This window comes from Scyliorhinus canicula, chromosome 1, assembly GCF_902713615.1.
Source record: "Scyliorhinus canicula chromosome 1, sScyCan1.1, whole genome shotgun sequence".
NCBI classification, from domain to species: domain Eukaryota; kingdom Metazoa; phylum Chordata; class Chondrichthyes; order Carcharhiniformes; family Scyliorhinidae; genus Scyliorhinus; species Scyliorhinus canicula.
Genome location: NC_052146.1, coordinates 118,880,616 through 118,908,182, shown reverse-complemented (window position 1 = coordinate 118,908,182; position 27,567 = coordinate 118,880,616). Strand labels below are relative to the sequence as shown.

Here is a 27,567-nt window from a genome sequence, read left to right as displayed (position 1 = left end):
TTTGCCTTGGCATAGAGCCATTGGCAATGGCACTTAAAGCGTCGAGGAGTTGGAGAGGGATTGCGTTGGAGGGGGGATGGTTGAGCAAGGGTCTCGATGTATACTGACGACCTGTTGCTGTATATTTCGGACCCATTGGGAGATATTGAGGGAATCATGCATATACTTGAGTAGTTTGGCCGGTTTCCCAGATAGAAGCTAAATATGGGGAAGAGTGAGGTATTCCCGATCGAGGCCAGGGAGCAGGAGAGGAGGTTTGGAGAGCTGCCATTGAAGGTGGTGGGGACGAGCTTCAGGTACTTGGGCATCCAGATAGTGTGGGATGTGCACAGCTGCATAAGCTGAATCTGGCTCGTTTGGTGGAGCACATGAAAGGGGATTTTAAGAGGTGGGATGTGCTGCCACTGTCACTGGCAGGGCGAGTGCAGACAGTGAAATTGACTGTGCTGCCGAGGCTTTTTCAGAACCTCCCGATCTTCATCACAAAATCATTCTTTGAGAAAGTCAACTCTTTGATTTCGGGATTTGTGTGGGCAGGGAAAACCGCACGGGTTGAGAAAGTGTTATTGGAGTGGGCTGGCATTGCCAAATATAATGAATTATTATTGGGCAGCTACCATTGGGTAGACATGGTTAGGAAGTGTGTATTGGGGGTAGGGTTAGGATGAGTAAGTGTTTTGAGAGGGCCGAAGATAGGTATGGGTGGTGCGTGGGGAGGCCTGGGAACCATGTTCAAATATTCCAGACATGTCCGAAACTGAAGGGGCTCTGACAAGGGTTCGTGGATATAATGTCCGAGGTGTTGAGGGTGAAAGTGATCCCGAGTCCAGAAGTGGCGATAGTCGGAGTGCCAGAGGATCCATGAGTCCAGGGGGGCGAGAGAGGCCGCTGCCTCCCTGATAGCCCGGAGAAGGATTTTGTTTGAGGGCCACCGAAATCTGGGGTATGGGTGAGCGATCTGGTGGAGCTCCTAAGGCTGGAGAAAATCAAGTTTGTCTTAAGAGGGTCGATCAATTGGATTGCCTGGAGGTGGAAGCCGTTCATCGACTTTTTCAAGGAGGATTGAGGTGTCAGCACAGGTGGGCGGGCGGGGGGTGCGGGGGGAATAAAAGGGTTAAAATGGGGAAGGCAGGACAGAAGGAGAGGAATGGCGGGGCGGGGGGGGGGGGGGGGGGGGGGGGGGTTGCGGTGTTGTTTAGCTGGTTATTTATTGTGATGTTCCTGTTTGTTCTTGCTCTTGTGTTTGTATTTACTGTTAACATAAATGTCTTAATAATAATATTTAAAAGGAAAAAAAAACAAGGCTACTGGAACATTTGAATCCCCACAAACATGATGCGAATCCTGTTGTTTAACTGTATGCCTAAGTATTATTGCATGAACAATACGCGCAACAGAACACTTGACCTCAACATCTCAAGATTTGGTTGATTTTGAGGACCAGATCAAACAGCTAAACATAAATAAAATCCTATCCTCTAACAATGGTGCGTTCTTAATTCTGGACAGTTTAACTAGAGATTGCTCATGATCCAGTTTTATTTCTTTAATACAAGGTATTCATTTCTGAAAGAAATGGGATCAATTTCTTGTAACATTTATTTCTGAGTGGCACCTGTGAGGGAGGGAGAGGATCGTTGCACTATGTCTATAGTTGTTTGTATATGGTTTACTGTTACTGTTATAAAATCACAAATGCCTCAATAAAATATGTTACAAAGCAAAATTTTTATTTCTGAAATCATTACAGAAACATAAACAGAAATCTAGAATTCTTACAGTGCAGAAGGAGGCCATTCGGTCCATCAAATCTGCATTGACCCTCTGAAAGAACACCCTACCTAGACCCACTTCCCCACCCTATCCCTGTAACCCCAGAAAAGAGGAAACCATCAGGCTGGATCTTATGTCCCCCCACACATCACACCCTTGCCCACCACCCATCCGCCTTGCCCCCACCGTCAATCCTATCAACAAAGAATTGTATCATTCAGCTCAATCTGCAAACCTTTTTGTTTGAGATGCTTCTGTGAAATTGCCATTGGTTTTATTCCTGTTAGTCGGCCTGAAATTATTGTGAACTTTAGTGACTACCATGGCAATATGGAGTCCTGGGCCATCTGCTGAACACTGGTTCAGTGTGGTTTTGCTGGTGGAATATGGCTTGAATGGACTGACTATCCAGATATACAGATATTCCCGTAACAGCCTCCCCGAACAGGTGCTGGAATGTGGCGACTAGGGGCTTTTCACAGTAACTTCATTGAAGCCTACTCGTGACAATAAGCAATTTTCATATTGTTCCTTTCAAGAGTGACCAATGGCAATGGGATTGAGGAGAAGAGAAAGGATCAGTGGTGATGTTGGGTCAATATCATCCTGCAGAGAGAGCAGAGTAACAAAGTTAATATCATTATTGTTACAATTTCCAGAGAGACCAATAACTTTTAAAGGAATGGAGTTACAACGCAAAGAATCACATGACAGGATTTCACATTTTCAAACTTCCGCTGTAACAAACAAACCAAAATCAAAATGACTAAACCTTACTCACAAGACAACCAGTACACTAAACCACAAAAATGGTACTCTCCATTAAGCTCTTAAGACAACCAAAATCTGAAGTGGCACAGTGGTTAGCACTGCTGCTTCATGGCTCTGAGGACCCTGGTCCAATCTTGGCCCCGGGTCACTGTCTATGTGGAGTTTACACATTCTCCCCGTTTCGGCTTGGGTCTCACCCCCACAACCAAAAAAAGATGTTCAAGGTAGGTGAATTGGCCATACTAAATTGGGCCTTAATTGGAAAAAAAGAATTGGGCACTCTAAATTTATTAAAATAAATAACCAAAATCCCCATGCCATATTTATACATTACACCACACTCTCAGCAGAGTTTATAAGGCTGGTTTAGCACAGTGGGCTAAACAGCTGGCTTGTAATGCAGAACAATGCCAGCAGCGTCCTCAAGAAGATGGCGCCGGAGCGAGGCGACTCTGCGAGCTCTCCCCAACAGATTCACTTTTTAAACCTTGTGTTGCCCTATTATGTATTTTCTTTTATCCCGTTTTCTTCCCATGTACTTAATGATCTGTTGAGCTGCTCGCAGAAAAATACTTTTCACTGTACCTCGGTACACGTGACAATGAACAAATCCAATCCAATCCAATCCAGCGCGGGTTCAATTCCCGTACCAGCCTCCCCAAACAGGTGCCGGAATGTGGCGACTAGGGATTTAAAAAAAAATTTAGATTACCCAATTATCTTTTCCAATTAAGGGGTAATTTAGTATGGCCAATCCACCTACTCTGCACATTTTTGGGTTGTGGGGGCAAAACCTACGCAGACACGGGGAGAATGTGCAAACTCCACATGCACCTCAGCGCTGTGAGGCAGCTGTGCTAACCACTAGGCCACCATGCTGCCCGAGACTAGAGACTTTTCACAGTAACTTCATTGAAGCCTACTTGTGACAATAAGCGATTATTTTTATTAAAGTCCCAAGCTCCTCCCAGTTTCAACAGGATCCATTCTTCCTGTCCCACCAGGGAGAATCTTCCAGTGTCCTTTTAAACAGCGTCCTTTCATTCCATCTTCTGGGCATAATGGAATGGACCTCTCATAGCAAGGCACCCTCTGGAATGGAATGGACCTCTCATAGCAAGGCACCCTCTGGAATGGAATGGACCTCTCATAGCAAGGCACCCTCTGGAATGGAATGGATCTCTCATAGCAAGGCACCCTCTGGAATGGAATGGACCTCTCATAGCAAGGCACTCTCTGGAATGGAATGGACCTCTCATAGCAAGGCACCCTCTGGAATGGAATGGACCTCTCATAGCAAGGCACCCTCTGGAATGGAATGGACCTCTCATAGCAAGGCACCCTCTGGAATGGAATGGACCTCTCATAGCAAGGCACCCTCTGGAATGGAATGGACCTCTCTTAGCAAGGCACCCTCTGGAATGGAATGGACCTCTCATAGCAAGGCACCCTCTGGAATGGAATGGACCTCTCATAGCAAGGCACCCTCTGGAATGGAATGGACCTCTCATAGCAAGGCACCCTCTGGAATGGAATGGACCTCTCATAGCAAGGCACTCTCTGGAATGGAATGGACCTCTCATAGCAAGGCACCCTCTGGAATGGAATAGACCTCTCATAGCAAGGCACCCTGAAATGGAATGGACCTCTCATAGCAAGGCACCCTCTGGAATGGAATGGACCTCACATAGCAAGGCACCCTCTGGAATGGAATGGACCTCTCATAGCAAGGCACCCTCTGGAATGGAATGGACCTCTCATAGCAAGGCACCCTCTGGAATGGAATGGACCTCTCATAGCAAGGCACCCTCTGGAATGGAATGGACCTCTCATAGCAAGGCACTCTCTGGAATGGAATGGACCTCTCGTAGCAAGGCACCCTCTGGAATGGAATGGACCTCTCATAGCAAGGCACCCTGAAATGGAATGGACCTCTCATAGCAAGGCACCCTCTGGAATGGAATGGACCTCACATAGCAAGGCACCCTCTGGAATGGAATGGACCTCTCATAGCAAGACACCCTCTGGAATGGAATGGACCTCTCATAGCAAGGCACCCTCTGGAATGGAATGGATCTCTCATAGCAAGGCACCCTCTGGAATGGAATGGACCTCTCATAGCAAGGCACCCTCTGGAATGGAATGGACCTCTCATAGCAAGGCACCCTCTGGAATGGAATGGACCTCTCATAGCAAGGCACCCTCTGGAATGGAATGGACCTCTCATAGCAAGGCACCCTCTGGAATGGAAATGACCTCTCATAGCAAGGCACCCTCTGGAATGGAATGGACCTCTCATAGCAAGTCACCCACTGGAATGGAATGGACCTCTCATAGCAAGGCACCCTCTGGAATGGAATGGACCTCTCATAGCAAGGCACCCTCTGGAATGGAATGGACCTCTCATAGCAAGGCACTCTCTGGAATGGAATGGACCTCTCATAGCAAGGCACCCTCTGGAATGGAATGGACCTCTCATAGCAAGGCACCCTCTGGAATGGAATGGACCTCTCATAGCAAGGCACCCTCTGGAATGAAATGGACCTCTCATAGCAAGGCACCCTCTGGAATGGAATGGACCTCTCATAGCAAGGCACCCTCTGGAATGGAATGGACCTCTCCTAGCAAGGCACCCTCTGGAATGGAATGGATCTCTCATAGCAAGGCACCCTCTGGAATGGAATGGATCTCTCATAGCAAGGCACCCTCTGGAATGGAATGGATCTCTCATAGCAAGGCACCCTCTGGAATGGAATGGATCTCTCATAGCAAGGCACCCTCTGGAATGGAATGGATCTCTCATAGCAAGGCATCCTCTGGAATGGAAATGACCTCTCATAGCAAGGCACCCTCTGGAATGGAATGGACCTCTCATAGCAAGGCACCCTCTGGAATGGAATGGACCTCTCATAGCAAGGCACCCTCTGGAATGGAATGGACCTCTCATAGCAAGGCACCCTCTGGAGTCTCCTTGGTCTTTATATCTCTACAAGCCTCATTTCTTCAAACCGGGAATCCATCCTCACCAGCACAAAAACAGTCCTTTCCCCCGGTTTCACACATTAGCATCTGTCTTTGGTCTTCTTGCCAAAATGTTTCTGTCCGACTCGCTTTTGGGGTGGCATTTGTGGAGGTGACCGAGGTCTTGCCTCCCTGTTTGAGAGTTGGCGAGAGCTCCATTTCATAGAATCGTAGAATCTTTACAGTGCCGAAGGAAGCTATTCATCCCATCGAGTCTGCACCGACCCTCTGAAAGATCACTCTACCTAGACCAACTCCCCCGCCCTATCCCCATAACCCCCATCTAACCTGTACATCCCTGGACACTAAGGGGCAATTTATATCATGGCAAATCCATCTAACCTGCATGCCTTTGGACTGTGGGACGAAACCGGAGCACCCGGAGGAAACCCACGCAGACAAGGGGAGAATGGGCAGACTCCACACAGACAGAAACCCAAGGTCCGAATTGAACCCGGGACCCTAACACTGTGAGGCAGCAGTACTAACCACTGTGCCATCGTGCTACCTTATTTAGAGAGGTCCCGCTGCAACTTGTACCTTTCAGGCACTTAGCACAACAGCAAGACTTCTCCGGGATCAGGGATCTTGGGGGCGGAGGTTCAGCCCACTAAGAGCTCTCGGCCAAACAGAGACTGGCAACTCTTACATACTCAGTAGCGCCACCAGAGACGTGGTGGCTTTTGCTGGTACTACATTCAGCAGGATCTTCGGAAGGAGGAGAGGTCCAGGTATACGTAAGTGATGGCGGGAAGGGGGTCACAAGATGGGAGTCTAGGGGATGGGGAATGAGATGGTTAGCAGCAAGTATGAAGAGGTGGTTTCCATTGGGCACCATCCATTGTCAAAGCTGGATCCTGTGCTCCGGTATCGAGTGCCTGAACATTGAACAAGGGATCCTGCTGGGAGTCTGCAAGTAAATATGTCAGGGTCACTACACGATAAGACCCACCCTCCGCCAGGTTTAACACAGTGGGCTAAACAGCTGGCTTGTAATGCAGAACAATGCCAGCAGCGCGGGTTCAATTCCCATACTGGGGGAAAGCATACCAATTTAGCAGTGGGGTGGCCTGTGCCCAAACAGTACAGGCATTGAGCCTGGTTTAGCTCACTGGGCTAAATCGCTGGCTTTCTAAAAAAAAAAGCAGACCAAGCAGGCCAGCAGCACGGTTCGAATCCCGTACCAGCCTCCCCGGATAGGTGCCGGAATGTGGCGACTAGGGGCTTTTCACAGTAACTTCATTGAAGCCTACTCGTGACAATAAGCGATTTTCATTTTCATTTTCATTTCATTGCTAAGTTTGTCAGACCCATTTTCATTTGGCATCACAGGCAGACCCCTAAAACAGAAGTTAGACCCCTAGAATATATTAATGTGAAGGCCTAATACAAACTGGAGATATTACAAACAAACTTTACTATCCATTCCCCACTCCAAACCCCTCTTGCTCTCAGATCTTACCAATGGGCTGTTGTTAAGGAGGAAGAGAATTGATTTTTCCTGTGTGGGAATTCTACCAATGGAGGCACAAACATTGCCTGCAGCTCACGCTAACTAGAATGAGTGAAGACCAAGGACCAATTCCTGGTGATCAGTAGGCCCTGGCTTTTGGTGTGCACAGTGCTCAGGGCCCCAAAACTCTATTACAAATTAATTTCACTGTCGAATAATGGAAGAATTAAAATTGAAGCTTCGGTGATGGGCAGTACCTTGGCCACACCCTAAGGTGCACAATGATATTGGTATCATGGCTAGCAAACCGAATATGATCCATCTGCAGATGCTGTACCATCGCCACACTGAATGTGCAAGTGGAGCAGCTGAAAAACATACACAAGTAAATAAAACTAGAAGAAAGAAACGACTTGAACTTATAACATATTGAAGTGCAGTCATTGTTATATCGGCAAACATAGCAAATAGTCTGCACACAGTGAGTTCTCACCAATGCTAAATGACACAATAAATAGATGGGAAGGCAAGTGGTGAGGATGGCACAAAGACTCTACAGAGGGATAAAGACAGGTAAGGTGAGAGGGCAACAATTTGGCAGATGGAATAGAACGCATGTGCGCGGCCATGACCTGCCAGATAGTGCCCACCTGGCCACCCCCCGCCTTCCCCCCGACCCTCGCGGAAGTCCCGCTGGGCAGCAGCACGGCTCCTGCCCGACTGTGGAGGTGCTGGACACAGTTCGCATTCGCCACATCGGGTTCCCGCATGGCTGAGACAAGAAATAAACCGCACCATTGGGAACTCGGCCCATTGGGGGCGGGGCATCGGGAGAGGGCCTTCAGGTGATGCGCTGAGGCCATCCCAAAGGAGTGTGGCACGCGACGCGATGACGCTGTTTCGGAGGGGGTGGAGCATACAAGACCTGCATCAAACAGGCGCCACCCCCGATTTCGGCATCAAAAGGGATTCTCCAGGGTAGCATGCGGCGCAGTGGTTAGAACTGGGTCTGCGGCGCTGAGGACCCGGGTTCGAATACCAGCCCTGGGTCACTGTCAGTGTGGAGTTTGCACATTCTCCTCATGTCTGCGTGGGTTTCACCCCCACAACCCAAAGATGTGCAAGTTAGGTTGACTGGCCACGCTAAATTGCCCCTTAATTGGAAAAAAATAATTGGGTACCCTAAAAAAAAATTTTTTAAGGGATTCTCCGCCCGATCGGCGATTACGAAATCGGCGTCAGGGAACGGACTCTCCCGCCCGACATGTTTTGATCAACTCAACAAGCATGCTCCACTTTTTTAAAATAACTTTTACCGTGGATAATTTATAGGATCCCTTGTACCTTGTTCAGAGTGAGATAGAAAATGGCTCTTGCAACTCCATGTGATAAATCAACCCTCAAGCACATGTCGAGTTTAGCACACAATACTGGAGGAATCATTGGCAAGTCGACTCTGCAAACACGATATGAGTGATCTCAGGCAAAGTAAAATAAAGAAAATCAATGCTTACCGTCCACATTTACACTCACAAGCTGACCCAGTGTGCTTACAGCTCCTTGAGTAGCCTGACACTGGTAAAGGCCACCGGTACCCACTTCAACATGAGACACGGTGTGAATTACCAGCATTTTCTTTTCCATGTCCTGAGGAGAATATGTTATGTTTGGATAATGAATCTCTCCAGTCACAGGTTGACAGGTTTTCCCATGCATCTTACACCAATGAGCCTCAGGCAACTGCATTCCATTCGCACAGAACTGAACCGCACAGTTCAATGTCAGACTGTCTCCCACACTGTAGTTTAACACAGTCCTGGGGGACTGTACTAAGAAGGAGCAGGCGGCCATTGTATTTTCTGAAAGAGAGAACAAACAGGAGTATCTATTATATATATTTGTTTAATTTCAATATTTGGCCGCCCAGAGATAAGGTAGTGAGGTGGTCATGTTACTAGACTAGTAATCCATAAGCCTTGACGATGCATTCAAATTCAATTCCCACCACGGCAGTTAGAGAATCGATATTCCGATTTTTTTTCAATTATGTCAGTTAAGTATCTGTAAAAAGGTGCACGAATGCGCATTGTTCCCCAAACCATAACAGCTTCAGTAAAATCCTTCAGAGGAGTAAACTTATCCTTCAGAGACTTTCTGGCTTACATGTGACTCCAGTCCAATAACACTTGTGGTGATCTCTATGTGTGCATGTACATAAGGGGTTAATGTGTAATCAGCAGCACCACATGATCACTACAGGGCCGGATCAACAGGGGTATAAAAGAAACCACATTGGGTCTCGCGCTCTCTCTCTTGGGTGTACTGTGACCAGGGCAGTATCAGATTAGTTCAGATGGTTAGTGGAGTTACGTATAGTTACTGTAGTTAGATCTTGTTAGCCTTATCACTAGTATCAATGTTAAAGTGAAGAACTCATGCAATTATTGTTCTAGTTACTCATAAACCTTTTGTTACCACTGGACGAGTTTGAGTCTTCTTCATCGAGATTCAGAAGACCTCGTCAGTAACCAAGGTTTGAGTAACACATATTACACTCCGCAGTATATCAAGATAATACAGGAGCGTAATAAAAGAACACTATGGTGGACTCTTAACTGCCATCTGAAGTTGTATCAGAGCTACTAAGGATAGTCAATTAATGCCAGTCTTGCCAGCAACACCCACATCCCCAGATTAAAATAAAGAGATGTTTAGATATGTGTGGTAGCGCAGCCCCTTTAGGTGGGCGGGCTTGGCAGGGGTCCAATTGCACGGGAGCACGTGAACCCCGACCAATAGCGAGTTAGTGCGGGGTCCTAGGAGCAGAGGCCCGGGCTGTGTGGACCTGGGAGCCATAGAGCTAAAGCGCTTTTGTGGGCTTTTGTGTTCTGTGCCTGTATATATATACCAGCCTTTGCCTTTCGTTAATAAACCACTTTGTTACTACTGGAAGCCTCTCTGAGCTCTGCAATTTCAGGACCGTGCTTGGCGACATGCTGCGCAATCATTTAATTTGTAGAATCCATAATCTCAACATCCAAAAGAACCTCTCAGCTGAAACTACCTTTACGCTAAAAAAAAGTGATCAAGATAGCTCAGGCGATGGAGTGCACTGAAAAATTCACCACTGAACTCCAAGGTGTGGCTGAAGGGGAAGTCAGTCAAGTATGGGGTGATGTGGCCACGAGGTGTGTGGCAGGATCAACAGACACGGCAGACAACCAGACACAGTCCTTGGGATTGGACCAGAGTCAAAGGATCGGGAAAAGAAAAGGACGTCAACCTAAGACGCAGGTGGACTGCTAAAGCAGTGGGGGGACCGTCCCCAAGAGATTTGCCATTTTATGTTTCTATTGTAATTGTAGAGGCTGATGTGTTAAGTGAGTTAGTTCAACGTTGACTGCAACTGGATGCAGTGAAACTAGAAACAGGCTTCCGACACAGGAAATGATCCAACACTGTTTTATTGAACTTGCTGATTGCTGTATATAATCTGCTGTGGGTTGACACTCTATTAACCTAACTGATAACCTCCTACTGGCTTGACCAGACTAGCTCTCTACCACATGGAGATGATGCTCACTGGCTTGTGCATTCTAACTACCTCAGTAGCTGTGTCCTGGGAGAGAGAGAGGGTCTTAATGCCCTGTGGGCTTTATAGTGGTGGTGTCCTGTCTGGTGATTGGTTTTGTGTCATGTGTGTTCATTGGTTATCCTGTGTGTCAATCACTGCCTGTCTGCATCTCATTATAATGAGTGGATATTATGACAGAGGCCATATTCGAGCACGCTGCGTGCAAGGCAGAGCACACCAATGCAAAAAAAATAGATGAGCTTTCAGGAGGGGCACAAAATATATCGGCTGAATGCAGTCAGTTAAACAAGACAGTGCATGGGAGGGGTTCTCCAACCCCCCCGCCGGGTCGGAGAATCACCGGGAGCCAGCGTGATTCCTGCCCCTACTGGCTGCTGAATTCTCCAGCACCGGGGATTTGGCGGGGGCGGGAATTGTGATGCGCCGGTCGTCAGCGCTGGTAGTGCGCCCCCCCCACCCCTCCCCCCAGTGATTCTCTGACCTGCGATGGGCCGAGTGGCTGCCCGTTTTCGGTGGGTCCTGCTGGCGTATGTTACAACAGGTATTTGCCGGCGGGACCTGGCTCTGCGGACAGCCTCCGGGGTCCTTGGGGGGCGCGGGGGGGGGGGGGGATCTGGCCCTGGGTTGCCCCCATGGTGGCCTGGCCCGCGATTGGAGCCCACCGATCTGCGGCTGGGCCTGTGCCATGGGGGCACTCTATTCCTCCGCGCTGGCTGGTGTACCGGTCCGTGATGGCCGGCGTGGAGATGAACCCCCCCCTGCGCGTGCACTGGGATGACGCCAATACACGCTGGCGCTCCCGTGCATGCACAAACTTGTGCCGGCCGGCGGAGGCCCTTCGGTGCTGGTTGGCATGGCGCCAAGCCCTTCCGCACCAGCTGGCACGGCGCAAGCCACTCCAGCACCGGCCTAGTCCCTGAAGGTGCCTCTCGGATTAAAAGTTCTGTGTGCTGGACTGCCAAAACTGCCTGGCAGTCACAGTTCCTACCTCGGATCTGCAGGGCACGCAAGAAATCGTCCAGATTTTCCCCGGGGAGTTGCTGTCTCGTTTCCGGGAGGTGCCTGGTGTACACTTGATTCACTGGTTGAACGTAATGTCCCTTCAGAAGCGTCATCGCTTTGGAGTAGGTGGGCGCATACCGGATGAGGGGAAAATATCAGGGCTCACCCGTGAATAGAGGACTTGGAGCTTCTGTGGGTCTGAGAGTTCTTCAGTGGCTGCTCTGAGGTAGCCTTCGAAACAGGCTAGCCAGTGGTCGAAGGTGGATGTTGCGTTGGCTGCTTGAGGGCTCAGCTGCAGGCAATCAGGCTTGATGCGGAGATCTTGTTCAATAAATTGATGCACCGTCAATTACCACAAGACGAGAATGGTGGAACAATCGAGGCTTTATTGAACAAGATGTTGTGCCTCCTGTAGCTGGAACCAGAATGGCTGCAGCGCAGGAGAGCACACACATTTATACGCCACCTGCTGGGAGGAGCCAGCAGGCAGAGATTTACCATTGTACCTTTAATATACGGGCAGTGCCGTAATACATATAATATCCCACTAGTGGTGTTCACCACAATGAGACGGGCTGGGGAGGCCAGGACACCAGCAGTGAACCAGAACCCTCGTCTCATAGGTTAAAAGAAACATGAGCGAGGACTTCCGGTGGCGGCTATGAGGGAGTAAGTCGCGCATTTGGTGGCTCTCGCTCCGTTCTGACTTTTAGACCTTTCCCCCCGATTTTTTCGAACTTTTGAGCGCTGGAGTAGAAAACAACCGCACTGTAGATCTGGATCCATACAGGGTTGTATGGACTTAAGGAGCAGAAGGGAGCGAACAAAGGTGGTGTGGAAGCTCAAGTGGGAGGAAAGATGGCCGACGAACGGACCACAGAACGGATGGTCCAGACAGCACTGGACAACATACTGCAGGTTATGAAAGAGAGCTTCGCAGCACTGAAGGGAGATCATTTGGAACCGCTTCAGAAAGTGGTGAAGCGACTGGACCAAAGGCTGGACGCCCAGGATAAGAAGGTCCAGGCAGGTTTCCAAACGGTGGCGGACGTGGAAATTAGAAAGTTGAAGGAGCAACAAACAAGGCTGATGGACAGGCTGGAGGACCTGGAAAATATGTCTCGCCGGCAGAATCTGAGAATCATTGGCCTCCCGGAGTGGGCCAAGGGAGTGGATGCCCCGGCATATGTGGCAGACATGCTGCAGAAGCTGGTGGGGGGTGATTTCTTCCGCGGCCATTGGAGCTGGACAGGGCACACAGAGTGCAGGCGAGGCAGCCGCGAGGGGGGCCAGGTTCCATCGGTTTGTGGACAAGGAGCAGGTTCTACAGTGGGCCAAGAACACGAAGAGCTGGCCATGGAACAACAGTGTCCCGCGCATCGATCAGGATCAGGACACACTTGAAAGTGGCGGGCCAGATTAGATTACGGAAGGACTGGATTAGCCAGGTGAGGCACTCTCAATTACGACGCGAGAGCGAGGTCGGTAATCAAAGGCTTTAATATACAGAGAACAGGACAGCATTCGAGAGAAGTGTGCTCGCCACATGGAGCCTTATCCTATATACTGTTTCCTGGGGGCGTAGCCAGAGGCGGAGTCCCCCAGGGTTCCAAGCCTCTTAAAGGGGCAAGGTATTAAAGGTAAATACCGTTCATCACACCAGGTCTTCCATTCGGGGCTTGATGCTAAAACCAGAGTGGTTGCCATCATGATTAACAAACGGGTTCAATTTGAGGCGGACAGCACAGTTGCGGATGGGGGTGGTAGATTTCTCATGGTCCGGGGCAAGCTTGAGGGGGTGAGGGTGGTCCGAGTGAATGTTTATGCTCCAAACTGGGATGTTGTAGATTTCATCAAAAGGCTGCTGGGGAAAATTCCCGACTTGGACTCGCACAAGCTGATTATGGGTGGGGACTTTAATACAGTCCTTGATCCCGACCTGGACCGGTCATGCTCCAGAACGGGCAGGGTCCCGGCAATGGCAAGGGAACTGAGAGGGTTCATGGAACAAATGGGGGATTAGACCCCTGGGAGAATCAATCGGCCGACGGCGAAGGAGTTCTCGTTCCATTCCCATGTTCACAAGGTTTATTCTTGAATTGACTTCTTTATTATGAACAGGGACTTTTTGGAGGGGGTGAAGGATACAGAATACTCGGCGATCACTATTTCGGACCATGCTCCACATTGGGTCGACCTGCTGGTCTGCAAAGAAAGTTACCAGCGCCCATAATGGAGGTTAGAGGTGGGATTGTTGGCAGAGGAGAGGGTGTGTGAGAGAGTGGGGAAATGTATGCAGGACTACCTGCAGGTCAACGATACAGGGGAAGTCTCAGCAGCGGTGCTCTGGGAGGCGCTGAAGGCGGTGGTGAAAGGGGAACTGATCTCAATCCGAGCCCATAGGGACAGAACGGATAGGGAGGAGATGGACAGGCTGGTTAAGGAGATGATCCGGATGGACAGGGAATATGTGGAGTCCCCGAAGGCAGAGCTAATTAGGGATCGACGGAGACTGCAGGCGGAGCTGGGAGCGCTATCCACAGGGAAAGCCGTAGAGCAGCTCAGAAAGGCAAGGGGCGCGGTGTATGAGTATGGGGAGAAAGCCAGCAGAATGCTTGCACAGCAACTTAGGAAGAGGGAGGCTGCCAGGGAATTAGGGATGGTAGTGGACGGGGAAGGGAACCGGGTTGGAGACCCGGCAGGATTGAACAGGGTATTCAGGGACTTTTACAGTAAGCTGTATACCTCAGAACCCCCCACGGGGCCGGAGGGGATGAGGCGCTTCTTAGATGGGCTGACCTTCCCAAAGGTGGGCAGGGGGATGGTAGAGGGGTCGGGGACCCCGATTAGAGCTGAAGAAGTAATGGGGAGCCTGAAGGCCATGCAGTCGGGTAAAGCCCCGGGGCCGGACGGGTATCCAGTGGAGTTCTACAAAAAGTTCTCGGGGATAGTGGGGCCGGTGCTGGTTAGGGTGTTTAACGAGGCGAGGGACAATGGGGTGTTACCCCCGACGATGTCGCAAGCCACCATCTCACTGATATTAAAACGGGATAAAGATCCGGAAGCTTGTGGGTCCTATAGGCCAATCTCCCTGATTAATGTAGACGCTAAACTGCTGGCCAAGATCCCGGCATCCAGAATTGAAGACTGCGTACCGGACGTGAAAACAGGGTTTGTAAAGGGCAGGCAGCTGGTAGCCAACCTAAGAAGGCTACTCAATGTGATTATGAGACCCCCGGAGGGCAGAGAGGTGGAGGTAGTGGTGGCAATAGATGCCGAAAAGGCTTTTGACCGGGTTGAGTGGGACTATTTATGGGAGGTGTTGGGATGGTTTGGGCTTGGGAAAGGCTTCGTGGACTGGGTAGACTGCTATATCAGGCTCCAGAGGCTAGTGTAAGGACGAACAGGACGACATCTGAGTATTTTAGACTACACCGCGGGACAAGACAGGGATGCCCCCTCTCTCCACTGCTGTTTGCGTTGGCCATAGAACCGTTGGTAATTGCTCTGAGAGCGGCAAGGGGATGGAAAGGAATGGGGGGGGGGGGGGGGGTAGAACACAAGGGGATGGAAGGGGGGGGTAGAACACAAGGTCTCGCACTACGTGGCTGACCTGCTTTTGTACGTGTCGGATCCAGTGGCAGGGATTATGGAAATGCTAGGGGGATTTGGCTGGTTTTCGGGGTACAAGTTGAACATGGCAAAGAGCGAGATGTTTGTGGTGCAGACGAGGGGTCAGGAGAATAGGCTGAGGGAGCTGCCGTTTAGGCTGGTTGGTGAAAGTTTTAGGTATTTAGGGATACAAGTGGGGTAAGATGCATAAGTTGAATTTGTCCAGACTGGTTGAGCAAATGAGGAGCGAGTTCCGGAGATGGGATGCTCTCCCGCTGTCACTAGCGGGGAGAGTACAGACGGTGAAGATGACGATCCTCCTGAGATTCCTGTTTATTTTTCAGTGTCTCCCTATTTTCATTCCGTGGTCCTTCTTTAAAAGGATCAATAAAATCATCCTGGGATTTGTTTGGGTGGTGAAGTCCCCGCGGGTAAAGAAGGGGATGCTTGAAAGGAACCAAAGTGAGGGGGGATTGGCGTTGCCGAACCTCAGCAACTACTACTGGGCGGCTAACATAGCCATGATAAGGAAATGGATGGTGGGAGCAGGTGGAGGCTGCTTCGTGCAGTGGCACCAGCTTGGCAGCCCTGGTCACGGCTCCCCTGCCGCTTCCGCCGGCGCAGTACTCCACCAGCCCTATAGTGATGGCGGCTTTGCGGATTTGGGGCCAATGGAGGAAGCATGCGGGGGAAGTGGGAGCGTTGGTCTGGTCCCCAATATGCGACAGCCACCGATTTGCCCCGGGGAAAATGGACAGCGGGTTTCGAGCGTGGCGGAGGGCGGGGGTGGGAAGGATGGGCGACTTGTTCCTGGAGGAGAGGCTTCTCGAACATGAGGGCGCTGGAGGAGAAGTTTGGGCTGGCATGGGGAAATGACTTTCGATACTTGCAGGTGCGGGATTTCGTACGCAGACAGGTCCCGTCCTTTCCACGCCTTCCACCAAGGGGGGATCCAGGACAGGGTAGTTTCCAGGGGTGAGGTAGGAGAGGGGAGAGTGTCAGATATTTATAAAGAGCTTATGGGAGCAGAGGACACAGGGACTGAGGAACTGAAACTCAAGTGGGAGGAGGAGCTTGGTGGGGAGTTAGAGGGAGGCATATGGGCAGATTCTCTAAGGAGGGTAACGCAACTGCAACATGTGCCAGGCTCAGCCTGATTCAGTTCAAGGTGGTTCACCGGGCCCACATGACGGTGGCCCGGATGAGCAAATTCTTTGGGCTGGAGGACAAGTGTGCTAGATGTGCGGGAGGACCAGCGAACCATGTCCACATGTCCTGGGCGTGTCCAAAACTCAGGGGGTACTGGCAGGGATTTGCGGATGTTATATCCCAGGTACTGAAAACAAGGTTGGCAATGAGTCCAGAGGTGGCAATGTTTGGGGTGTCAGAGGACCCGGGAGTCCAGGAGGGGATAGAGGCCGACATTTTGGCCTTTGCTTCCCTGATAACACGGCGACGAATACTGTTGGCCTGGAGGGACTCAAAGCCCCCAAAGACCGAAGTATGGCTGTCGGACATGGCAAGCTCTCTCGGCTTGGAAAAAAATCAAGTTCGCCTTACGAGGATCACTGTCGGGGTTCGACCGGAGGTGGCAACCATTCATCGACTTCTTCGCGGGGAACTAATCGTCAGCCGGGGGGGGGGGGGGTAGAATAGTGTAGAGTAGGGGGGAAGAATAGGCAGGTCTATTTGCGAGAGAGGAGCTGTTATTTGCACTATGTTTTTGTAATTGATATTTGCACACTAATGTATATTGTTACTGTTTACAATGCCAAAAATACCTCAATAAAATTGTACAAAAAAAAGAAACAGGAGAGACTGTGCAGGACTGATCTGCCTCATCTTTGATCTGGCGATAGGTCTCAGAAAGAAGGGGGTGAGAGCAGCAGGACGCAGAGAGGGTGAGGAGAGGGAGAGCAGGGAAGACAGTCGGGGGAAGTAGGGGGATTTATTCAGGGGGAAGGGTTGAGGGGAGAGCACACTGGTGGGTGATCTTGCACAGGGAAGTACAAGTGACGGTAGAGCTGTGGCACAACTCCCAATGGAATGAGTGCCTGGCACCAAGAGGGGGGGAATATCCAGTTTGGGAGAAAATCGCGGTGGAAACAGAGGAGGAGCAGCTGGAGGGGGCGGGGGAAGCCCGCAGGAGCATTGGGGGGGGGGGGGGGAGGGGTGCGGACAGGGCAACAATCGAAGGGAAAGGGGGGGGGAAGGGCAGAGGGCTGGCTGTGGCAGATCACACATGCAGACAAAATAAACCAAAGCATCGAAAACAGCCATTTTGGAGGGCCCCAAAACCAGGGAAATCCCTGGAGTGCAGGGGCGCATCCACGTGACATACACTATGATGGTGGTCAACTTGGTTGGCCCCTGGACAAAGGGAAACCCCAAACCGCAGGGGCCCAGCTTCATGGTGAGTACAGTGACCACGGCCTTATTGGATGGCCCACAAACAAAGGGAAACCCCGAAGTTCAGGGCCCATGCACAAGGTAAGTATGGTTGATCCCACAGGAAGGGGGGGACAGAACCCCCTCCCCATCAGAATAGTCACCTGGAACATGAGGGGACTTAACGGCCCAGTGAAAAGATCCAGAGTCTTTGCTCATCTGAAAAGTCTGAGAGCCGACATAGTCTTCCTCCAGGACACCCACCTGAGTGAGAAGGATTGACCGAGGGTAAAAAAGGGCTTGGTGGGACAGTCAGGACAAGGGCTCGGGGGTGAACATACTGCTCAAAAAGAGGACAACATTTACACCGACGAGGACGGTTATGGATGAAGGGTGATGGTACATCATGGTTAGTGGTGTCCTGGAAGGGGTACCAGTGATCCTTGTAAATATGCATGCTTCCAACTGGGATGACGCGGAATCTACAAAGGAAACCATGGTGGATAACACCGACATATGCACGCATCATGGGGGATGGACTTTAACTGCGCACAGACCCACACACAGACTGATCAAATCCCCAAGTCAGGAGAAAAATTAAACATGGCAAAAGAATTTTATGTTTTCATGGAAAAGTTGAGGGCAGTGGACCCATGGTGATTCACACACCCAGGGGAGAAAGAGTTCTCCTTCTTCTTCCAGGTACACAGGGTATATACACCAGGATCAATTTTTACTTAGTGGGGAAAACGGTGCTTCGAAGGAGCGGAGTACTCGACCATGCTCCACATTATGTTGATGTGAGGTAGGCTATTCTCAATGCCAGAAAGGGTCAGCGCAACCCTCGCAATCTTCTACCGGGAGCTGTATACCTCCGAGCCCCCTGAGGGGGACTCAGGGCTGAAACAGTTCCTCGACGGAAAGGACAAGCCGGTCGTGGGGGAAGAATAGAGATGGGGCCTGAAAGCACCATTCTAATTGAGAAAAGTCACAGTGAGTAACCGTGCAGGCAGCCAAAGTGCTGATGCCAGATGGATTGCTGACGGACTTCGCGGCACCAATGGCCCCCACCTACGGGATGTTTGCAGACTCGCTGGTAAGGGGTACCCTGGCACAAGCCTCAATATCGCTGATGCCCTGAAAGGACGAGCTCCTGACTGACTGCAAGTCCTACAGGCCCATCTTGCGACTCAATGTAGATGCACCCTGGCAAAGACCCTGGCGAGGTGGCTGGAGACCTAAATTGAAATATGAGTTGAATATAAGGGTCTCATTTATGTGATGGAGTGATCCATTGGTCACGCATTGAGCCACTCACCTCATTAGCCCTCTGGCTTTGCACTGACCTTGTGGTCTTGTGTTAATCTGCTGGTCAGATGTACATCATGGAATGAATGACTTGGGGTTACCTGGTGTGAGAGTGCTTAACTGGATAATGTAGAGGGATTAATGCTACACCTAACCTGAATGTATTTGATGCTGGTTTTAGCTGCCCAAAATGCGATAGGTTTCATGTCCAGTGCTAACCTCCTTCACCCTGAACAGCACAAAGGTCACAGGAAAAAAAAAGGATATATCTGTTTAGAAAACATTCTTACCTAATACATTCACAACAATAGAATTTCCCTTTGCTTTCACGTTGCCTTCTCCTGCATGACATTGATATGCGCCACTGTCAGTCAGGTTAACAGCAGGGATTGTGTAAACCATGAGTAAACGTTGTCCGATGCTAATAGAACTATTAGGTCCAAGTTGATGGTGATTTGATACAGACTGACAGCTGTTTGAATGGAACTTACACCAGTGAACCTCAGGCACCTCAGGACCACAGAACAGGACTGTACAGTTCAGTGTTAGTCTATCTCCTACGCTGTAGTTTAGCGTAACCCTGGGGTATCCCACCCTCAGTGGACAGGCAGAAACTGTACTTTCTGAAAGAGAGAACAAACAAGATCATCATTTCAACACTGCCATCAAAAAAAAGACACAATTCGTATTTCCTGAATAAGGAAACGATTCAGTTATAGTTATTCCATTTTATTATTGTGCACGATGTATTAAATCTACTACGTTGTCCAGTACACTTCGTACTAAAATTTGGTTGTAACACTTAAATAACTTAAAAGATTATCCCAGTAAAATTTTAAATTCCTATAGTCAGGCGGTGAATTCTCCGTAACTGAGACTAAGATGCCAGAGCAGGATTCATGGAGTTCCACGACAGGAAACCTGGCGCCGCACCTGGACCGATTCTGCTACTGTTGAGGGGCTAGCACCAGTGCCACGTGGAACACAATCGATTCCAATGAGAAACGGTCCCGGATTTGCTGGATTTGCAATTGACACTCAGGAGGCTGACAAGTTACAGCTGCATATACACACTGCACTCCCCCCATACACCATCCCAGCCAACAAGATGGCAGCAAGCAGAGCGGCCCCAAGATTCACCAACGCTGAGCATAAGACCCTCCTGGATGCCATGGAGGAGAGGTGGTTGATGGAGAGATGGTTGACCCTGTACCCTAGCCCAGGAAGGAGGCTGCCACCTGCTGCTGTTTGTCCGCTGGGTGCAGGTGGCAGAGGCGGTCAGCGCCACCAGCAATGCCATTCGGACCAGCCTGCAGTACCATAAAAAACTACACAACATCCTCAGGGTGGCCAGGGTGAGTCGGCAACACTGTGCCCCTGGCAGTAACCGTGTCCCATATTCCCGTAACCCTACCCCCCACCCGGAGGGTGGTCAAACCCCTACCCTGCACCACATGCCGGCACCCATACCGGCTGCCATGGCCATGTGCCCTGGTCATCGAAGCCACCAGCTACCCGCTCCCTGGGCTGCACACGTCGGACTGTTTAATATTATGCATTTTATGTTACCCTCTCAGGAGAAGGCTGTGCAAAACCGCAGGAGCGGGAAAAGACTGTATGGGAACCACTGGATCTACGGTGCTTCACCACAGCAGGGCAGCGGGCCCTGGACATGGTCAGTGGGTCCAAGGAAAGGGTATTCACCGGGGTGGAGTTTGGCCAACGTGTGTCAACCCACCACAATACCACCCTCACCCCACACTACCCTCACTCCACTCTCACCCCCACACCATCCTCGCACCACCCTCACCCCCACACCACCATCCTCACCCCCACACCACCATCACACCACCCTCACCCACTCACCACCCCTCACACCACCCCCACTACCACCCGGCCTGCGGTCTAATCATCGTCTTGTCTTGTGTCTTGCAGGACCTGCTGATGATGGGGACGGGTACTTCTGGTGCCCCCGCCCAACCACAGCCTGAACCCCGTGAGCCGATCAGTGACAATGACACCGGAGACCCATATGCCCGAAACCCAGGACACCCCAGAGCTCGAGACTGATGTTGACACCAATTTTCCGTCACAGCTGTCTCCAACACCATCCACCATCCCAGAGACACTCGCCTCAGTTGGGCACTTTAGTGAAGAGGCTTTTGGGCCTCCAGTGCTCACCACACAGATGCTCCGGTACATTAGGTGGAGGTAGAAACACCCGATGGGGTGGAAAGTCGGAGGACGGCAGGGACTCGCTGCCGTCCAGATGGATTTCTGGAAAGGACAGTCCCATCGATTGTGGAGATGCAGTCGCAGAGCCAGAGCCAGGCCTACATGAGGGATTGTCAGCAAACATCCAGTACCTGTGGGTGTAGTTTGAGGAGTCCAACTGCTTGCAGGAGCAGGAGATGGTGTAGACCATGTGTGCCACCCAGGCCAACACCACAGGTTGTCGTCTGTGGTGGAGGCTTGGGAGCGACGGTCTCGGTTATAGATCAGCATGTGCAGGCGATGGCCGAGGGCCATGACAGTGCTGCCCTCTCATAGGTAGCCATGTGCCAGAGCTACCTGGACTTGCAGCAGAGCTTCTGAGCGTGGCCCAGTCACAGCGGTCCATGGGTGGGAGTGTCGGCAACATTGCCCAGGCGCTGGCTGATGTGGTGCAGACACAGAGGGAGGTGGCCCAGTCCCAGAGGAAGATGGCACAGTCTCTGGCTGATGTGGCACAGACCAGAAGGTGGTGGCACAGTCAGTGGGTGATGTGGTGCTATCCTGCAGAGTGGCAATGAGACACCAGGACTGGCAATGCCACGTGGCGGGTATGCCTCAGATGCTAGCTCCGCTCGCAGCCCCGTCCCATGGAGTAGTCTGGGGGCCATCGGGCACCCCGGGGGAGCCTTGATGCGCAATCAATAGCTACTGAAACGAGGATGTAGTCTGAATTAAAGGCTTTAATCAACAAGATGTTTCCCCAGCAGCTCGAGTACAGAAAAGGCAGGCTGCTGGGAAACACGGGCTCTTATACTCTGCCTCACTGGGCGGAGCTACCTTACACTCTGACCAATGAAATACAAACCATTGGGCCAATGAGCAGCGAGCCTTCTCCACCAATGGTGGCTCAGCACTCCCAGGTACCGTAGTATCTCTAGTCATACTACCTCAGGCCTGTGCCAGCTCCCACAGGGGAGGTGCGGGAACACCGCAGCACTTTGGACTCCCCAAGGCTGCACTCCTGATGTACAATCTGGGGATCCACCTGGACATAGTGTTAGGGCCTGTAAGGCTGAGAAATTAAACACCAGTTAAGCTGGCACGGGTGCAGGGCACAGTTTAATGATAGGGGCTAGCGTAAAAATCTGTATGTATGTTTTGACATTAAACACCTGTTCACAGTGTTACAACCGGCCCCGGTACTCTGTCAGAAGGGCGTGAGGGGTGGACTGGTCTGGGCTGGCTGCGGAGGGGTGCTCGGGGGGAGAACTGGCGGATGTTGGATGTGTGCTTGCAGGCCACAGGGGTTACTGTGGCCTCACAGGCTGACCCCCTTCACCCCCCCCCCCCCCCCACCCGTGTCACGCCCCTCTGTGTCCTACCTCCTCTCTTTCCCTCATCAGCCATGGCACCAGTTTCACAATTTTTAAAAGCACAACTGAACCTTGTGTTGGGAATTCGCCTGGTGGAGGCGGAGAATCATGGATCCCCTGGAGAATATCGGGTCGGTCCTGCTAATGATATACCAAAGGCGTTTACGGTACGTGCGTTCTGGAATGCATTGACGCCACTGTCGAAGCATCGGAGAATTGCGATTTAGCGTGAAACTGGCAACTGCCATGATTTTGCCGCCAAAGCCGATTCTCCGCCCAATTGCATTTCCCGATTCTGACGTCAGCCGACGGAGAATCCTGCCAAGTGTCTCTGATTATGAGATGAAGGAAGAATATTTGCTAAGACTAGTTTCAGCTGCAAAATTCAGGATTTCCTTGCTAAACCTCTCTGTCTCTCTCTCTCGCTCCTCATTTAACTCGCCTCCATGCATCTCCATGTCTTTATGTGTCCCCGAGTAAAAGACAGCACATAACATAATGAATTGGGAGAAACTAGAGAGAACGAGCTGGAGCTCAGGGCTCTTACCCTCTTATCAAGCAGAAGGCGATAGAATTATCCGGGGAGCGGCAGGGGAGGACTATCTCCGAGGCGGATGCCAGCATGTGACAACCAATTGAGCTCTGTTGTGACCATCAATTCACTCGAGACATGATAGGAAGTAAACTGTGGCTTTAATAGACTTACAACTGTGCCTGCCTGCGACCAGAAGAACTGAGGGCAGACTCACTAGGCTGCAGCACTTTATACTTCCGGTAGTGGGAGGGGCCATGGGTGGAACCATGGGCCGAGCCGAGGGTGGAGCCCTGTACAAGCTCCTCATCTCCCCCTGTGGGCAGAGCCGCGCAACGGCTCACAGACAGAGCCCACAAGGACACAATACTATACAGTGTGAACACAATACTATACAGTGTGAATTACATGATGTACATTCACCACATGCCCATAATGCAAAATTATGTCCCTATATCACCCCTGTCCCCCAGACCATTCCTTCCCAAGATCTCACCGTGTGTCTTGTCTTTTGTCTTGCAGGATCATCAACAGACCATGCCGGCCCATCTGTGCCCTCCTAGTCACAGCCCCAGCACATCCTGGAGGACTAGTCCGGGCAGAACACCAAATTCCCGGCACTGTATTCACCTGCACCCTCCACCATCGCAGAGACTATCACCTCGGTGGGGCACCTTAGTGAAGAGGCTCCTAGGTCATCTTCTGTTACGTACATGGATGATCAGCCATGATCGTGACAAATCGAAGGGCCATAAGGCCTTCTCCTGCTCCTATCTTCTGCGTAAATATCTGGAGGATCTGGCACCAAGACCTGTACTCTTGGTCATCTATCTTGGCCTTCAGTGTCTTTTGGGTTGCCGCCAGCCTTGTTATCTCGGCCTCGAACAAGGTGAACTGTTCAACTTGCTCGGTGACCGCTTTCTCCACTTCCTGGATCAGCTCTCCTTGGCCCTTCATATGTTGTGCCACTCTGCACATTATTCCATGTATGGGCCAGTGTGGTCTTGATTGCTGTCTTCATTGCCGACATTAGGTCCTCCTTTACGGCCTCTATATGCTTCTGGAGTTCTATCGATGGGCCGAATGGCCTCCTTCTGCACTGTATGTTCTATGTTCTAGCAAGATGAACCATCAGCCTCTCCGTCGACAACTGGGATGGCGTTGTGACTCTGCTGGGTCCACCATGTTTGGATTTGCGTTGCCGCGTGGGTCCCCTGGCTCCGATGTTGGGGTCTTTCCTTCCCTGCTTTTGCTCCCCTTGCGACCTCTCTGGTGGTTCGCCAATATCCCTAATTGGACGAGTTGTTGATGCGGGTTCGGTTGGCTTGGCTTTTTATAGGGTTTGGTGCCCATTCCTCGGGCCAAAAAGGTCCAAAAATAAGTTTCCTGGTGGGAGGCACCTTTCCTGCGACTGTTCAACTCATGGTCGCTACCGTAAGTTGCGGTAACATTTTAAAAAGTTTTCAAACTTTGCTTATCTTCTCTCTCCCCCTCAGCAGCCATTGCATCCAGGCCCCGTATGTAAATACCTGTAGTACATTGCGCCCACGGGACTTATGCCTGAGAGGTGCGGAGCATTGTGGAGGCCCAGAGCATAGTAGGTCAAATGCTCTAATCACATTTAAATGCATAGAAATGCCGGTTTTGCATGCTGCCTCCAGCATGGGGCGCAAAGGGGCAGCACGGTAGCATGGTGGTTAGCATAAATGCTTCACAGCTCCAGGGTCCCAGGTTCGGTTCCCGGCTGGGTCACTGTCTGTGCGGAGTCTGCACGTCCTCCCCGTGTGTGCGTGGGTTTCCTCCGGGTGCTCCGGTTTCCTCCAACAGTCCAAAGATGTGCGGGTTAGGTGGATTGGCCATGCTAAATTGCCCGTAGTGTCCTTAAAAGTAAGGTTAAGTGGGGGGTTGTTGGGTTACGGGTATAGGGTGGATACGTGGGTTTGAGTAGGGTGATCATTGCTCGGCACAACATCGAGGGCCGAAGGGCCTGTTCTGTGTTGTACTGTTCTATGTTCTATGTTCTAAACCTCATTATCACCACCAGCGAGGGACCAGAGCATGGTGACCGATTCGGCACCGGGCACAGACCTTGATTTTGGCCGGATGCCCGATTCTCTGCCTGAGCACGGTTCGTGTTTGGGGCATCGTGAGGTGGAGAGTTTCGCCCAGCACCTCCAACACTGTAGTATTCCCTCAGTATTGTACTGAAGTCTCTGGAGTGGAACATGAATTCATACCTTCTGGACTCAGAGGCATCCCAATGAGACACAGATGACACTTTACCCTTTCTGGAACATTACCAGGAATGGGGGGAGTTGGGGACGGGGGTGGGGGTTAACAATTCCGAAAAACAACAATTTCTATTTAGATAATAGATAAAAACTCCCCAGCTGCTTTACAGAAGTGGAAAAATGGGGTTTGAGCTGAATGCAATCTTGGAAGGGTCCGCTTAAGCTTTGGTCAAAATATGGAATTATCTGTCATTAACATTATTTTATAAAGATATTGGATGGGTGCCTAACAAAAGGGCAATAGTAAATATCTTTAAAGAGGCTCCATTCTCGGGTCCCAGGAAAAGTCCTGGTTCCCATTTCAGGCTCTCCTGGCCCTCCCTCATCCTGTGATATCCTTGTGTTGTCTCGCGAGATCTAATGATACCCACAATTGGTGGTATCCAGGTTTGCATATTCAACTGTGCAGTCAGGCTCACTTGCGTATATTCCTGTTGGAGTTACCCAAGCTGGGGTTCTAACACCCATGCCTTGGAGACCCTGAGCGAGTGCCGTCAGATTGAGCTGTCTATCTTAGTACCAGTCGCCTGCAGAGGGCTGCGCATATGCAACTCAGTCCTTATCTTCAAGCTACTAACTATCCCACTTCTCAGTCACTTAAGTATTTATATAACTCCTTCTCTGAGCTGAACCACTGATCTACGACACTCCCTAGTTTTATACACCCTCTAGATTGACGTTTTGATGATATATTTTCCATCCTCTAACTACCCATGTATTTATTCCTGTTCAATTTGAACATTGAGAATTTTCTCTTCTGTAAAATATGTCATATAAATACACATCTGAGGCATGGAACTTGCGACATTTCCGCCAAAGAACATGGAAGAGAAAAGGCTGCATATTCAACAGCGAGTGTCTCACCTCCTGACTCTCCAAACCTCTCTCTCCACCACCAGCAAGGCAGAAATCAGGAGTATGAGGCTGTACTCTACACTTGCCTGGGTGGGTGCAGTTCCAACAACACTCAAGAAGCTCAACACTACCCAGAGAAAAGCAGCCTACGTGATCAGAATCCCATCCACCACTTAAACATTCACTGACACACCAGCACAAATATGGCCACCGTGCGCTCGCTTACAGATTCACTGCAGCAATATCTCAAGACTTCTTCAACAGCACCTCCAAAACTCCACAAATTCCACCTCCGAAAGAGGAAGAGTAACAGGTCCATGGGAATACCATAACCTCTAAGTTGTCCCAAAGACACATACAACATCCCAACCTGGGCATTTATGGTAGTTCCTTCATAGTCACTGGGTCAAAATCCCAGAATTCCCAAAATAACAGCACTTCACCACTCAGACTGCAGAGCAACTAATGTATGGGCAATAAATGCTGGTCTTGTCAGCGCGTCCATATTGCGAGAACTGAGTTTTTACCAGTGTAAAAGATTACCGGGGCCATAAGTGTCATTACGTTGTGTTAGATACAAAACTTTCACCCTTTATCGGCTATAAAGTTTTTTCAACAGTTTTAACATTCCTTACCTTGTAATTGTACCAGTACCAGAAGGAGAACAATGCCCATGGTGATTCTCAGCTGCTTGACAGGGATCATATCTTGCTACAGTTTCTGAATCTCAGTGTTGAAAGTAACTAACCTATGTTCAGAGTCTTCCTGTTGTCTGTGGAACTAAACTGGACTAGCCTGAGGTAACCTACATTGCACATTCCACTGTTACGTAGCCCTCTGGTTTATTTAGTCAAATGGTGAAATGGTCATATCTCATTTTGCTCATTTGCAGTTCCTTATTTTTTATCCGATTTCCTGTTTCGAATTATTTAAATATAGATGGATTTATTTGTATCCAATTCTAAATAGTCATACATCTCACTGAGATTAGACTAGTGCTGGCACACTATTACACCAAAGACAGCAACAAACCCAATGCTGTCCTCAGCCAACCTCCATACAAGTAAGGACAGAGGAAGTTGGAAAAACTCAGCAAGTCTGCTCGAATCTATCAGGAGAAAAACAGAGTTAACATTTCTGTTCGGAACTCCATCTCAGCACGCTTGCCTGAGTAAGGAATGGGAATTCTGTTTGATATCCTACCCTCCATAGTACACAGGTATAGTAGAACATGTAGCAGCTGCTATCTGCTGACCTGAGTGAGCTGCTACCTCAGCATAGTCTTTTCATCTTTGTTTTACTTTTGCTCCTTTGATCATTTGTTTTTTTTCTCCTGAATATTCCTTCAAGCTTTTTTTGTTTGTTCTCATCATGGTGAG

General features: G+C 50.2%; 1 protein-coding gene across 1 annotated transcript; it reads right to left on the bottom strand.

Moving 5' to 3' along the window:
- Positions 1-1,958: 1,958 nt before the first annotated feature.
- LOC119977572 lies at positions 1,959-26,926 on the bottom strand. Its single transcript, XM_038818667.1, has 5 exons — positions 26,824-26,926; positions 19,214-19,546; positions 8,533-8,877; positions 7,276-7,386; positions 1,959-2,379 (listed from the first exon to the last, which is right to left on the bottom strand). Exons 1-5 carry the CDS (start codon positions 26,891-26,893, stop codon positions 2,375-2,377), a joined length of 864 nt encoding a protein of 287 aa, XP_038674595.1. The 5' UTR covers positions 26,894-26,926; the 3' UTR covers positions 1,959-2,374.
- Positions 26,927-27,567: the final 641 nt, after the last annotated feature.

What these genes read in the sequence shown, in the direction of transcription:
- LOC119977572 (XM_038818667.1), bottom strand. Translation starts at nt 26,893, where the DNA reads ATGATCCCTGTCAAGCAGCTGAGAATCACCATGGGCATTGTTCTCCTT. An exon ending in GGTACTGGTACAATTACAAG is followed by an intron (nt 19,547 to 26,823) that starts GTAAGGAATGTT and finishes TCTCTCTTTCAG; the next exon opens with AAAGTACAGTTTCTGCCTGT. An exon ending in TGTGAGTGTAAATGTGGACG is followed by an intron (nt 7,387 to 8,532) that starts GTAAGCATTGAT and finishes TATGTTTTTCAG; the next exon opens with CTGCTCCACTTGCACATTCA.